Source organism: Electrophorus electricus, chromosome 13 (genome assembly GCF_041902795.1).
Source record: "Electrophorus electricus isolate QZ-2024a chromosome 13, ASM4190279v1, whole genome shotgun sequence".
Classification (NCBI taxonomy): Eukaryota; Metazoa; Chordata; class Actinopteri; order Gymnotiformes; family Gymnotidae; genus Electrophorus; species Electrophorus electricus.
The window spans coordinates 17,339,577-17,355,511 of record NC_137509.1 but is presented as its reverse complement, the minus strand read 5'-3'; the positions used below and the strand labels follow the sequence as shown (position 1 = coordinate 17,355,511).

Genomic DNA, 15,935 nt, shown 5'->3' with positions numbered 1-15,935 from the left:
ATGCATGAAAATCCCAGGAGATCAGCAGTTTCTGAAATACTCACACCAGCCTATCTACACTAACAACCATGCAATGTTCATATACATGCATACATGCTTACATACATACATACATACTGGTAACAGGTGCATAATATAATTTAAAACTGTAAACTCATATTTTATATTCATTACATGTAAGGCGACATTTTTTTTTTCTGTTTCAGGCTAATAGCTCATGAAAATCAGAAATCCAGTATCTCAAATCTTTAGAATATTTCACAACATCAAACAGAAATGTCTCACTTCTGACAAGTATGTTAATTTACACAAACAATAATTTCGTATTTTGTATTGCTCCTTTACACAATGTGGAGTGACATGGAAACAATAAGCTGTGGCACTGCTGAGATGTTTTTGAAGCCCAGGTTGCTTTGACAGTGGCCTTCAGTTCATCTGTCTTGCTGGTTGGGGGTTTCTCCAGCCAATCAAGCACAGCAATAATATGGTCAGCAAACCACTTGGTAGTAGTTTTGGCACTGGGGGCAGATGCTAAGTCCTGCTGGAAAAGGAAACCAGCATCTCCATAAAGCTTGTCATCAGATGGAAGCATGAAGTACTCTAAAATCTCCTGGTAAAGCTCCTGAATTTGGACTTGATAAAATACAGTGGACCAACACCAGCAGATGACACTGGACTGCAGACACCTTGGATTCTGTGCCTCTCCACTCTTCCTCCAGACTCTAGGTCCTTGATTTCCAAATGAAACGCACAATTTACTTTCTTCTGAAAAGATGACAGTGAACCACAGAGCAACATTCCAGTTCTTTTGTTCCTTAGCCCAGATCAGTACCAAGTGAAACCTGATGTGTGTGCACATCGTTTTTTGACCTTCTTTTTGCTGGGACTTCAATAATACTTGTTAAACGCTCATCTGTTTTCATGGTAAACATCTGCACATACATGTTGCTGCTGTCTTGGGCTAGGACATGATTATAATTCTGATCAGCCATGGGAAACAGCACAGTTTGAAATAGCTATTCCATAGATTACAATTTTGGTCACAGAAGTTATTCATTCATGCTGGAGTGCATAAAAAGTGATATATACTAAATATAAAATACAGAATCATAATTGTGATTAAATCATTGTTAAACCAAAGCTTCACATTACTTTAAAATCAAGCTATACAGAATATTATTTAATTAAATTTCATTTAAAATGTTTTTTTTCCCTTTAAAACATGGAAATGGAATTGATTGAAAACTGTTTTAAAATGTGAACCACAAAGTGTATGCTTATTTCTGAAGTTCAATCAAGATTTAAAAAACACTTTTGAACAAATCACTCACATAAAATACAACATTTTATGTAAGCTGGTTGCCACATACCTCTGCTAGCAAATGTGAGTAGGTCAAAGCAGCTAAATGCTGTAAAAGCAAGAAAAACATCATTTATGTCTTCTAGTAACTTGTTTTCTAGGAACCTGGTCACATAGTATATCCTAAACACATGGTAAGGTACAAAACAAAGAAACATGATAAGCACAAAGAACATGCTTTTGATTTGAACCCGGAACTCTTGATGAGAATAAGAAGCCTGCCTGTGTTTCTGATACACCTGCCACAGGACATACAGCTGGCGACTGGCCAAGGCAGTCCACACCAACAAGACCATGGCACTCATGATGTAGTTTAGTGACTGCACTCCGGGATAAGTAAGAGCTCCACCAAAATCAAAGCACACAGTGTCACTACCTGTCATCCCTGAGCCATACACCAACACTGTCGCAGGCAGTGCGATGCCTAGAGTGATGGTCCAAACCATCATGCTGGCTATAAATGCGTGCAGAGCTCGATAAAACTGCAATCGATGTCCCCATTCGAAGTAGGCCAGGTAACGTGCAAGTAGAATAATGGTATAGAAGATAAAGCTGAGGTACATGTGCGCATGGATCATGCCGCTGACTATCCTGCAGGCATCGAAGCTCAGGTTCCAGGAGTTGGTAGCGTAATAGTACATATGGAAGGGTATTGTGAGGAGAAAAATCACGTGCACTACCAGCAAGTTGATCACTGACACGGTGGTGATTGACAACATGTTGGACTTTAAAACAGTGCTCATCAATCCAGCACCCACAAACCCTCCAAGAAAAACAAGTGAGTACAGGAATAGTAGGCCAGCCCTGTAGTCGATGGGGAGGCTCATGGTTTGGTTTGTGCTATTTCTGATCCACATTTTGACCTGAAAAATAACAATAAAGGGTGGTTACTTCTCACATCTTATAGCGTATATATACTTATAGCTCAAGTTCTGTTACATTATATTTGTAAATGGGAGGTTGTAAGATGGCAGAAAATGCATCACTTTGAACATAATCTCTATTTTCATTGCTTTTGGGAAAGCTTACTGATCTTCCTTATTTGAAAACTGCAAATCTGCTGGGATTTTTTATATTTTTATCCATTTTCCCCCCAATTTAGTCAACGCCAATTCCTGATCACATGATGGCTAACAAGAAGTGTAACCACTCTCCAAATAATTTCCTAGGGCAGCAGAGTGAGCTTGAAGGAGATTGTGTTAGTTCAGAATTCTGTATGTGTGATCTAACAGATGTCTTCAAATGCCTAGCATCTCTCAGAGACAGAGGAACTAGCCCATATCTCAAACTTTTCTGCTGTGGCTATGGCATTAGCAGGATTGAAAAATTTAAAAACAAATTAAGATTTAAAACTTAGAACATAGCCATGAAAGACGGTTGTAAGATAGAATGACTATTACTGTTTCTATAATCATAATTTTCATCTTTGTTTTGATAAGTCAAAACCACACAGATACAACAATTGGGAATCCAAATCTGTTATGTTTAAATGATCTAATCTGCTGTGTGTTGTTCTTTAATTCCAAGTTCATAACTAGAGTTTTTTTTACTCATGGTTAAATGTTGTAAGAAGTATGCGATTGCTTTTCTTTGTTCTGTCATTTCACAAATCCAAAATCAGGGTCGTTACAACAGTCCAGGGTCACGAAGCCAACGTGAAAAGATCTGGGAAACATGATAACCAACAGAAAGCAAAACAGGAATACCAGGAAAATAAATGGACAGGCTAAATAGAAACAGGCAACTACATAGAACAAAGAACACAGACTAGGAAAGCAAACATGACAGAGTATAGAATACAGTTAGTGAGACCACAAGGGTTTGTACAAACACAACATAGGCGAGGATAAATGATCACTAGAAACACACGTATAAATACTAACAAGCTAACAAGCTCTAACCATGACAACTGTCCTGTGTTAATCCTGGTTATTAGTAACACCAATTGTATTGTTATTGTGCTATATTGTTGTCTGTTGACTAATGACATTCAATTTAATTTCAAGAATTTAATTTAACTTTTTGCAAATGACAATCAAGTACTTTCGTCGGATACAGGAGGTTCATTCAACAGGTCATTGTTCTTGGTTACAGTAGTGGACACAGTTTTGACAGCTGGGAGGATATTAATACCCCAAAATGCATTACGTGTGCTTAGGGTAATTGGTAATGTTTAAGATGCTGTGGCCAGTTTGTTTATGGAGTAGAACAATGGCGGATTTGGTCCAGTTAATAAAATAGTTGGGGATTTTTAATATGTATATTTTTAATGCAGTAACATGGAAGGATTTTTAGGAAGACTAATACATCAACTATATACAGATTATGTTTTTTGTAGGTTATATATCTGGATTCCTTTGATGATTATATCTGGCATAGTTGAAGGTGATGGTTTGATAAGGGAAATATACAGATATTGGAAATTTCTGCCTTGTATTCTTTCTGCAGTGTGAAACACTATTTCATATTGTTAGTGGCTATAGATGTAAGGTGGGGAAAACCCCTTGATCCATTAAATACTTCTTCAAGGCCTACTTTGTGTAAAATAGTAAACACAAACTTCTCTCTGGCTATAGTTATTTTTGCTTGATGTAATGTATTAGATTGAACATTGTGCCTGAGTGCCTACTTTGACAACATCTGCTTGATCAGGATAAATGGATGACTGCCTCCATTGTGGCAACACAGTTCTCTGTGTGTTAATAACTGATCATGGGTCAGGGTTGTTTGGAATCTTTGATAAATTTTAGCTGGAGGGTGATAGTGAAAATAAAATGTGAGAAATTGTTCAAATTTTAAAGTTGTTGAAAAGTGTTTTCAGAGTTTGGATCATGACATTTTGAGCTTATTCTCATAAGTGTATTTTCATAAGCAATTCTGAAGTAATTCTTTCATTTTCCAACTTTGATTTATTTCCTTTGCATTCTTCATTTTTTCTAAGTGCAGAGTAGAATATTCATTTTCCTTTCAGTGCAGCTTTTATGGTTTGCCATAAGAAGTTTATGGAGAAGAAGATATTTCTAGGAAGCCCATTCTCTTTTACTACACATTAGCACCACACAAAATCACTATAGACACATTTTCCATAATGCCCCAGCATCTTTTCAAACGCTGCAGTGGCTAACAATTTCAGCCAGAGTCAGCTTCTCTATTCACTATCCAGTAACTATTAGTAGAACCTGACCTATGTTGTTATTTAAAAGCATGTCAGCCACACAGAAGATAAGAAGGTGATGATGCATAATGCAGACATTTTAAGGCTAGCCATAAAGAGCCATTTAATCTACTAAAAACACATATTAGACCACTAAAGCAAAGGCATTAGCTACTTCAGTTAGCAAAGGCAGTGTTTATGTTAGCAAAAGGTTGCACTGCTAAATCCTCTTGCAACACAACACAACACAAACCCCTGTCATACTGGCATTTACATTCACCTTAAAGGGATGCACAAAATCTGGAGCAGAAAGCACAGGAGCATTACAAAGTAACAATTTCACAGAATTAAATGTGATCTGACACTCAATATTCCAAACAAACTCACACAAACAATTAAGCAAATTGGTCTAAGGTAAAACCACATCAGAAAATTTCTGTAAAACCCACAGTAATAACCTGCCATACCAAGGAATTTTCTGGGATCCCATTTTGTATGTGGCACTGGGAATTCTATGATAGCCTGCACTTTTTCAGCAACTGAACAAACATGACCCTGACCAACTTGCTTTCCCATTTAAGTAACTGTAGCCTTGCCAAATTCACATTTAGTCAAATTCAAAGTTAACGAAAGTTAGCTTGAGGCAATCTATTAAATATAGCATAAAGTGTCTTTACATGATCAGTCTAACTAAAAGAATGTGTCTAGGGACAAATATGTTTAGGAGTTTAGAATCACAGTCGAACAAGTTGAAAAACACTTCAGGAGTTAATAATGATTGGTTGAGGGATTGGATGACACAGTGGTTTGGCAAGTTGAATGTGGTTTCAGTTTTTAGCACCTTAGTGATTGCTGCAGTATGTTTGACTCCACTGGGGTGCTGTGTAATCCATGCATCAGTGGTTTAATTATGAGGTGCATTGAGAAAAGCGTTTCGCATTAAATGTTGCAGTTGCAGAGATGACCACTTATGAATGGATGATCAACTTGACCTTGATCAAATACCTGACTGGGTTCCACCATTTCTTGAATCCAATAATACTGAATATGAGATTATGCGTTCTAGAGTTCATTTAAGTGGAAAGTATTTTCTAACCTGTTATCTTGCTCAAATGATGGGATGTCTATTTCCCCTAAAACAGTCTCAGATATGCTTTCTATAGAGTATTTCTGAAGCAGTAATTTGAAGTAGAAATACAGTTATTGTTGTTGATGTCTTATTCCAGTCATATTCATATTCAGATGTTGTATTTAGTCATGTGTATAAATATTCACTTGGATAGTTAACCACTAGGGGAGACGTGGAGAAACTTTATATTTTAGATAAATATTGCTTGTTATATATTATCTTTCAGTGTTATGGCAACACATATATTTGTGTGAACCATTAAGTCTTATGCTTAAGTTTAGGTCTTAGGTTTGGGTTTAATAATTGTTGAGTGTGTCTCTCACCCTGAGTGGCACATAACACAATATCTGAATAACAGAGACCATGTGCATGCTTACAGCTAGCAAAAGTGAGTTGACAACCTTCCAGTAAGGGACTGCTTGAGGAATAGCAAAGGGGGGCAGAGAAACCACAAGGGTGGAGAGGAACTATATGAGAGTGTGTGTGATGATATTTGGGAGTTTGCTGTGGAGGTGTAAATTGCCTTAATGAGTTAATAATTTGACTCACTGGAAATCTGATATAATAAACCTGAAATAAATCTGTTTCTAACAGATTTTTTTATTTATTTAAAAACAAAACAAAACAAACAAACAAACAAACAAACAAAAAATATATATATATAAATTAATTAATTAATTTTTAAAATGACCTCTGTTGTGAAGAAAGTAGATGTCCTAATAGTCTTGCTAAAAGAAATGTTTGGTAACAGGAAATTTGTGTTTTGGTTTCTGCAGTATTTTGTACATGTCCAAAGTTCTGAGTTGGATGTATAAGCAATTGTAAAATATTGGACTTGTATGAGAAACATAATTGACATGTATGAGAAAACAGTGAGATCTTGGTGTTTTACATTAATTTGACTTTTCATTATATATATGTCATTATATCTTAGAAGTACAGTTAGTTATATTCCGTAAAACAACGATTTTCATCATGTTGATTGAAACATTTAGTCCTAGTCTCATTATTTTAAACAGTATAGAACTAAAATTAACAAAGGGAATTACTTTTTGTTTTTTTATTGAAAGTTGTACCGCAACATTTAGTTTTACTCTGTAAATCAACGATTTTCTCCACACACGCACTGATTCATCTGCTCAGATCTACGATATTCACATTAGCATCCCCCTGACAGTTTGCATTTATGAATTAGCCATTGTCATGAAATGATTATATTTACGATGTCAAATGTTGCTGTTTTTCTGTTTATCATCTTGTTTGTTTGCTAGGCTATTTTATCACTCCTTTAAATGTGTGTTCATTCTCTTGATAAATTAAACAAATAAGTAGAGACATTAATTATATGATCTGGAATGAGCTCATCTGTAAAATATATGTATTATGTAATCTTTCATATTGACAGATGTGAAATTATATTATGTTTGGACTGCATTTTTTGGTACAAGCAGATGACATTCTATGAAAACAAAACCAATTAAACCCTGCCACTGTACATAAGGTACTTAGTTTCTGGTAAACTGAAGAAATATTAACTGAAACATATATTGCTAAAAACGTCCTTGCTAGGACTAGCAAAATACTCTGTGCAGTTAACAGAATGCTGTTTTAAAGTAATACTAAAAATAAACAAATATCAAGATATAATGCCTGACCGTTCATTCAGTATTAATAGGAACCAAATTTGACATATATTTCGGTCACTTTTTTAAAGATATTTTGGTGATACTGGATTACTTTAAAAAACAAAAAACCAAAAACACAATCTCAAATGCAAAATTTAGTCTATCAAAAATAACTTGGGTTTGTGTAATTATGTAAAATAGTCAACTTGTGATGTGCTCAAATAAAGATACAAAGAAAATGGTTAACCAAATGAAACCAAGTAAAAAAGAATACTCACCAGTACACTTGGAATGCTTTAAAAACACCCCTTCTTTAAATGCTTATAATGTGTTTATTATCTTGTAAGGCCAGTTTATCGAGGGTATTTCATCCATCCTGAAGACTAGCAATGAATGTAAGAATTGTCCAGTGTGTAGCTTTATGTACGTGGTCGCAGTCAGTCCTCCATTTTGCTTGAGGAAGCATTGCCGTGACCCTCCTTTGCCATAGTGCGGTTTACAGATTAGCAAAGGCACTCAGTAAGTGCATTGACATTCTTTTGGGTGTTAAGTGAAAATACTGTCTATTTTCCCTATATATAAACTCTTTTGTTTCTGCTTCAACAAGTGAGTATAAATAAATATGAAGAGAGACAGTTGAATGCTTTGTTGCTTTAGTGTGTTAAGTAATTCAGTCTATGACACAGTAAAAATATACTGCTTAGAGTTAGTGATAAGGCAAGACTTATTTTTATTGTAGTGAACTTTATCCATTATGCAAACTGTTTGTGAAATGCTTTCCTCCTTGTCAAAGAGAAGCACTTTATTTCATATTAAAGATTACTCTGCTGCTTGCTACAAGTAGGATGGAGAAATTAAAAATTAAACATCATGCTCTGGGTCTCAGAATCATTTAGTATGTGGTACTAGACTAGACAGGAAGGACAAAGATAACCCTAGCCCTGCCGAAAAACAAACCACACATGGTGAACAAAAATAAACAAAACACTCAATGACAATGGGAGAAGCAGGCTATAGCAGACACAAACGATGATAACTAACACTAAACTCTAGAGAATACAAACAGGCAGAGAAAACACGAGGCTTGGAATATGAACAGTGGCTAGAAATAACACAGAGTCTAGGAATCACAATGACCAGCAAAGCAAACAGGGTTTAAATACATGTTCTAATAAGAATTAACAAGACACAAGTGCTACAAATGATGGGTGGAGAAAATGAAACATGGAAGCAAAACAAATACACTAAACAGGGTAACCATGACAATAAGGATGCTAGGATGGGCCAAACATGGCAGTACCCCCCCCTCCCCCCTCCCCCCCTCCCCCACGTGCACAGCACTGAGGCGCACAAAAAAAACCCCACCATACCAAAAACAGGACTAGGACACCAACAAGAACAGACGCAGGAACTGGGGGAACAGGAACTGCGGGACAGAACAGCACAAGAACCAGGAACAGATGCAGACACAGAAGTGGGAGCAGTAACAGAAGACAGAGAATGACAAACGGCAGGGAGGGAGGACGCGGAGACACAACAAAAGACGTCAAACGATGAGCGACGACGACGCACAAAATAATGAGGAAAACAAAAATGTAATACAGACCAGGCCCGGGACAATGGGACAGGAACTAAAACAGACACGGACACCAGAATGGACACACAGACGGGCACACGTACAGAAACAAAGGGAGACACAGGAACTGGAAAGGGCACAGAAACAGGTACAGTAACAGAAACCACAACAGTGGCAAAAACAAAACCAGGCATAGCAAAAATAACAGGGCAGCAGGAGCAGGCAGCCAATGAGAGACAGGAGGCCCACAGGGAACAGGACACACAGGCAGGGGCGGGACAGGCGGGGCCCACAGGGCGGAAGCAGCACGAGACACAGACGGGAACGTGAAGCCTGTAGGTCAGGAGGTGAGTCTGAGATTGTGGAGGTGACTGGCCACGGATCTGGGGACTCCGGAGGCATGACTGCGTCGTTCAGCGGCAGGTCAAAGAGGTCTGGAGGCGCGGCTGCGGCGTTCAGCGGTGGGTCCGGGAGGTCCCGGGGTGTGCCAACAGGAACCGACTGGGTGGCGTCCTTCACCGGGAACTGGAACTGGATCAGGCTGGGTGGTGTCCTTCACCGGGAACCGGAACTGGATCAGGCTGGGTGGCGTCCTTCACCGGGAACCGGAACTGGATCAGGCTGGGTGGTGTCCTTCACCGGGAACCGGAACTGGATCAGGCTGGGTGGTGTCCTTCACCGGGACCCGGAACTGGATCAGGCTGGGTGGTGTCCTTTGCACTGGTAACAGGAAGTGGCAGGGTGGCTTGCGGGACAGCCACAGGAGCTGGTGGGGTGACTCTGAAAGAACACACAGATACAGAACCCTCACACGGGCTATGGGGAGCTCGCAATTGTTCTTGAGAACACATCGAGTGCCCTAAAATGGGTTATCTGAGCCTTCAATCGGCCTACTTATGTCTTCTGCTGCAGTCCGCTCCCCCCTGGTCAAGATGGGCAGGCTCATGGCGTTTACCTGGGATCTCATTGTAGTCATAATATATGGGATCCTGTTTTTTCCAGGAATAACGAGATGCCCGTGTACCCGCAATGCCGGGGATTTGCTTTCTTTGGCTTGGGCGGCGCTGAGATGCGGTAGACTCAGTCCGTATAGAAACAACTGGAGTTTGATCCCAGCGGAACAACCACATGCCAGAGTCTCGTTCTCTCCCTGCATACTTACTGGGCTGGTCATTCTGTTAGGCGGAGCGATCATGAGGCGGACACATGCGCTGAGAAGAGCGAGATTTATTAAGGGTAAATCCATAATCAGAATCATTAGGACAGTCCAGGGTCAGAAAGCCAATACAAAACATATGCGAACACATGGAGAGCAAAAAGAAACAAAACACATGATGACAAAAGAGGAAGCAGGCTATAATAAAGACACAAGCGATGATAATAACTAACACTTAATACTAGAGAATACAAACAGGCAGAGAAAACACGAGGGGAGGAAGCCGGTGGGGACAGAGCTGAATCAGTGCTGCTATGCTGGTGCTGATGCTGTGATGCACTAATTCAGTCTGTGTACAGTCTTTCTCTGCGGCTGGCAAGACGTTGCTGTAACAGCACAGAAGCTCCCACCGCTATTGTTTTTGCTCTTCTTTTAAGCTTGACCCACTCAGCTGCCACAATTCATGTAGCGCCTCCAACGTCCCACAAGCCTTTTTTATTTGCCACTGCCCTCTGTGCTTTGATCATCATTAAAGCCGACATGGGTGCTGTTCATACGCACTTCCTATGGCCTTCCTGGATCCATCAAATAGTATTGGCGCTGTGTGTTCAGTTAATCAGCACTCATGGCTTCACCTACAAAAAGCTGACAGTGTACCCTGTCCCCAAAGTTCCACCAACCAACTCTGACACTGCATGATCGGTTTTTCCAGAGCTTGTGGTTTCTCCCTCGGAAAATGAAGGCCACGGAGTCCAACTCTCAATTTCCTTCTTTAGGTTAACCCCCAGCCTTCACGAGAAAATCCAAGCCAAGTTTGCACACATCTTGCACAGGCATGAGCCACTCAAATCACAGCCCCCACTATGACCAGGAGCCCATTTCTCAACTATCAGGTATGTCATTCTCAGTGTGTGGGAGCGTGCCTGGTAAGAGCAGTGACACCGATGAACCAGTGTCAATGAGGGCTGGGAGCCGCTTCCCATCTACACAGCACTCAACCGAGATCAACTTTCTCTTTCTTGCTGTGGCGTCAACAATGAGGGTCATTGTCTCCAAGGGCTGCCTGCCCTCTCTTTTCCCACTAGTTCAGGTTTGCAGCAGTCTGCCATAGTTTCCCTTCTTCCTACACCAGCAGCAGCTGTGCCACCACTGTTCACTTGGGAGCTGCTCTGCACACTATCCTCCTCGAGCTCACACCGAGGAGGTGCTCACCATGCCACCATTACACCGAGGAGGTGCTCGCCGTTCCGCCCTTACACCCAGGAGGTGCTCGCCATGCTGCCCTCTGTGCCTTGGCGGCAGATGCTTGGAGGCCGCCCAATGCAGACGCACATGCCATCTCAGGTCCTCTGCTATCACTGTGTTCAGGAGGTGTTCTAGTCCTAACTCCTAAATCCTCACTCTTCCAGTGCTAACTTTTTCTCAAATGCCAGGTATGCTTACCAGACCCTCGTGCTTAGCTCTGCCACCAGCACACTTATCAGCTCTCCCTGTAGGCTCCGGCTCTCTGGGAGAAGTCACTTGAGTGAGAATGCAGCTGGCATCTGTCTGAACCATCATTGGAGGGCTGTAGGCAGTGGAACCAATTTGTCATTCTGTTCCAGTGCTAGATCCATGAGCACCTGTAGCGCTGTCCCCTCCAGTGCCAAACACAACTGTCACAGTGACAGCTACTGTCCAGCCCCGATGCTGGGTGACCACTCGCAGCTGCGCAAAATGCGACTACCAAGCACCTTAGCTGTTGTAGTGTGGTCAGCACATATCACACTGCACAGCCACAAGCTGAGCTCGTCAGTTCCTTTGCTGTCTTCCTTGGTCATTGCCTCACGCTTGGCTGGCTGCATCCTTGGTATCCACTTCCTCTGGGCTCGCTCCTCTTCAACACCCACCTTCAAGCTGGTTGATTCACCACTCGATTTCTTCAAGCTCAGTGGCAAAATCTCACTTCTGAAATTAATGTGTTCTGCTTACAACACTGCTCTTTTATAGAAACATTGTTAAAACTAAAACTAAGACTCAAACAAGCAGAATTGGACTCGGTGGAACTTAGTGGAGGAAGGTTAACCAAAAAGCACAGACATCACAAAGAATGTAACAATTACTTGTAATGCTGGTAGGCCAAGTGCCGGTGGGTGTGGAGCAGGACGGACACACCCCCTCTTCTGTGAAAGACGTTTATTAACATAAAACGTGGACAACAACAGTGGCACTCATATAATATCTACGGAGAACATAACTAAATAATCAACACTAAACAATGAACATGTACACATCAATAAGAGACAAACACACATCCATGTTACTGCTACAACGATGTACATATAGACTGATGTAAACACAAAGTGACCAACAAAGGGAGCACACAAGGACAGGGGTTTAAATAGACACACAAAATCTTAACATTAATTCCTCTACACGTGTGTGCAATCCCAGGGGGCATGGTTACAAACAGAGACACAGTACATTTGTGAATCCCCCTGCATGCGGCGGGCTGTACCATGTGACTTATGGGGGAGGAGCAGTCTGTGACGCTAATTCTGTGATAATGAAAAGAAATAGGACACAACTGAACTAAATCAACAATGAATGCATTTCAACTTTTACATTGTGAAATATTATTTTTTTACTTTTTAAACTATATACAATCTGTGGAGCACCAGGGAATTCTCATCATGCCCCTTTCCCCCTTTCAACAGCTGTCTGACCAGCCTCACAATGTTATTCTCTGTGTTATTTTAAAATACCCATGGAGAGTGTGCCAAAAAAAATCCAAAACCAGAATACATGACAAACAGAATTAACCAAAAGACAAACTAAACACAGGAAACCAGTAAATGAAACAAACACAGAAGCATAATACATAGAACACCATCTTAGTGCAGAGGACAGAAGGTCAAACAATGATCAGCCCCTATACTTGGAAAACACAGGTCTTAAATACACAACTAAATGAGGGAAAACAAGGAACAGGTGGAACTGATAAGGGGCAGATACAAGGAACCAGGAAAAGCAAAATCAAAACAAAGACACGAGACAGGTAACCAAGGGGATCATGATGCTAATGGAGGGGAATCGCAACATAGTAGGAGGGATTCAGACATGATTGGCTGGGACAGATTGGGTTTAAGGATTAAACACAAAAAATTATTTATCTAATTAAAAGTTTTTAACACCGTTTTATAATTGTTAGTACTATTAATAAGGTTTGTTTTTAGTTTAATATGTATTGTTTCAAGTGTTATAAATATTCATTACTGCGTTACAGAAGGCATCGACTAACTAATCGTTCATAAATGCACATGCTTCATGGACTAATGTAACAAACTGCTTTTTTTCTTCCTAGGAAAAAAATTAAGAAGTGTAAATAATATTGAGGATAAATGTGAGGCACTATTCAACTGAACATGTTATGGCAAATTTGGTTTGTGCATAGTACTGATGGTATCAGCTTTGTTGCCCCTTGTCACTTCCTGCTAACCTGCTAGATTAACTGAAAGGCTCTGCTCCAACATCAGAGCTACTGGCCTGAGATTAAATCTCATGGCTGAGCTGGACACACTACCAAGCCGTAGCAGACTACCAAGAAAGGCTGAAAGGCTGCTGGAAGATATAATTACATCCAAGTCCATCACTGAGGCCAACCAGCTGATATATGAAACAGCAACATTGATACTTGAGATGTTTGGTACACGAGGAACACCATCAAGGAGCACCATGGAGAAGGAGATTGGAGGCCAAGATAGGGGCAATATGGAGAGAAGCTGCCTGAGATGAAGGTACAACAAGCTGTGCATACCTGAGGCCTTGGACTGCCAAGCAATGATTAACAGTTCTGACTGCCTGAAGAGGTATAAATAGAAGCCCAAGTATGAAGAACTGGACAGCCCCAGGCCCTGACATGGAAGCTGACTGCACTACTTGACTGCCTGGCAGGACAAATGAACCAGTTGCTAACGGATGGAACCCACCATGAATGGTTAACTGAAGGCTGGACAGTTCTGATCCTGAAGGACCCCAGAAAAGGGCATTTCCATCCAACTACCAGCTGATAACCTGCCTGTGCACAACATGGAAGCTCCTGTTCGGCATCATTGCAGCTAAAATGAGTAGTAACATGGCTCAATTCATGAGTGAGGCCCAGAAAGGCAAAAACAGAAAGGCACCAAAGATAAAACAATCGAGACTGTAAGATCAGTCAGCCTATGATTCAGTGCCTCACATTGATCCTGAAATGCTTGAAGTTGTATAACATCAACAGGACACTAAGAACTGTGTGGGTGTGGAAGACAACCCTAGAGGCCAACTTCGAGCCAATAGCACGAGTCACCATCAAGTGCAGGATTTACCAAGGAGATCCCCTGGCCCTGCTGCTGTTACAGCACTGAACTGAACCTACCCAGTGAGATCATCACCAAGAGTGGCTATGGGTACTGGCTAAGGAATGGACCAACCATCAGCCACCTCCTCCACATGGATGACATCAAGCTGTATGCCAGAAATGAATGAGACATTGACTCACTAATCCACCTCACCAGGATATACAGCAACAATATCAGATGTCATTCGGACTGGATAAGTGTGGTCGGATGGTTACAAGAAGAGGAAAGGTAGATATAACAGAGGGGATTGTACTACCAGAAGGTAACGAAAAAGATGTTGAGGGCAGCTACGAGCACCTTGGAATCCCATAGACAAATGGAAATCATGAAGTGACCACAAGGAAAGTAGCTACAGTTAAATAACTACAAAGAGTTAGGAACAAGATCCAGGCTCTCAATACCTAATAACACCTGCACTCTGTCAGTCATCAGATACCCAGCTGGCATAATATGTTGGCCTAAGGGAGAGATAGAAGCCAAGGTTGGGGGCCAAGGACCAGTGAGCATCAGAGCCACTATCTAGGATGAAACAAACAGGATCCAGGAATACACCAGGATGATGGCAATATATAAGCAAGTTCTAAATCCAAGATCAAGAGAGGCTGGGATCTACCACACTAAGCAGGAGTCCAGATGCAGGCTTTGCAAAGATGCCTATAAACCAATCCAGCACATAACAGCAGGATGCAAGGATGCAAGATGCTAGCAGGCAGAGTGTACGTAGAACGCCATAGCCATAAGTGGCTGGCATAGTATACAGAACCATTTGTGCCAAGTATGGGCTGGAAGATCCCAGGTCAAAGTAACATACACCCCCAAAAGTGATGGAAAATGGCCATGCTAAGATCCTGTGGGACTTCAAGATACAGACTGACAAAATAGTAATGGCTAACCAACTGACACTAATTATTTTATTAATTCAAGCATTAGTCCTATTTCATTCTGCGCATTATTCTCTATTAGTGTAAGCTTAGCATTCATTAAATTTATGAAACCCCACAAACGGCAATGTGGCTTTTCCTACATAAGGGAATATAGTGTTAGAGTAGCCTTTGTAAAGATGTAGAATCTTTATCTGGTCAAAGATGCTGTTTAGCTAACAATACAAATTTTGATGGCGGCTACCAGAAATTCTTGGTAAACTATAAGTTATTTTACTAACTAAGTAGGTGTTTTAAAGATATTCAGGACATTGGAGAAAGTAGGTTCGGTCTGTTTACAGAAATGCTAGCCAACATTTGAAATTTTTCACACTAATCCTTACGATTGTCGTGAGGTATCAAGTAATGCAGTTCTGTTTTCACGGCTGCGGTACATTTTTAAAGTCAAATTTGTTAACAGATATCATTTGGGCCTTATGCCTTAGTGATGTTTTAATAATAAAGACACATTCTTCTTTTACAGTGGGGCTTAAAATGGTTCCATATGTAACGCCTTTGTAAAGGTGCCCTAACTAAATGATCATTTAGGGGGAGCACATCTCAGAAATTTCGGTTTAGTTAAATGTAAGTTAGCACGGTGCCTCCAAAAATGTGTTTACTTCAACTATGTTGATA

The 15,935-nt window shown here is 40.6% G+C and overlaps 1 protein-coding gene across 1 annotated transcript; it reads right to left on the bottom strand.

Moving 5' to 3' along the window:
- Nucleotides 1-1,323: 1,323 nt before the first annotated feature.
- On the bottom strand, nt 1,324-2,225 carry LOC113589417 (putative G-protein coupled receptor 141). The gene has a single exon (XM_035519952.2). It carries the CDS (start codon nt 2,215-2,217, stop codon nt 1,324-1,326), a length of 894 nt encoding a protein of 297 aa, XP_035375845.2. The 5' UTR covers nt 2,218-2,225.
- Between the last annotated feature and the right edge of the window lie 13,710 nt (nt 2,226-15,935).

Bases quoted from the DNA above. Each gene is read 5' to 3' on its own strand.
- LOC113589417 (XM_035519952.2), bottom strand. From the start codon at position 2,217: ATGTGGATCAGAAATAGCACAAACCAAACCATGAGCCTCCCCATCGAC.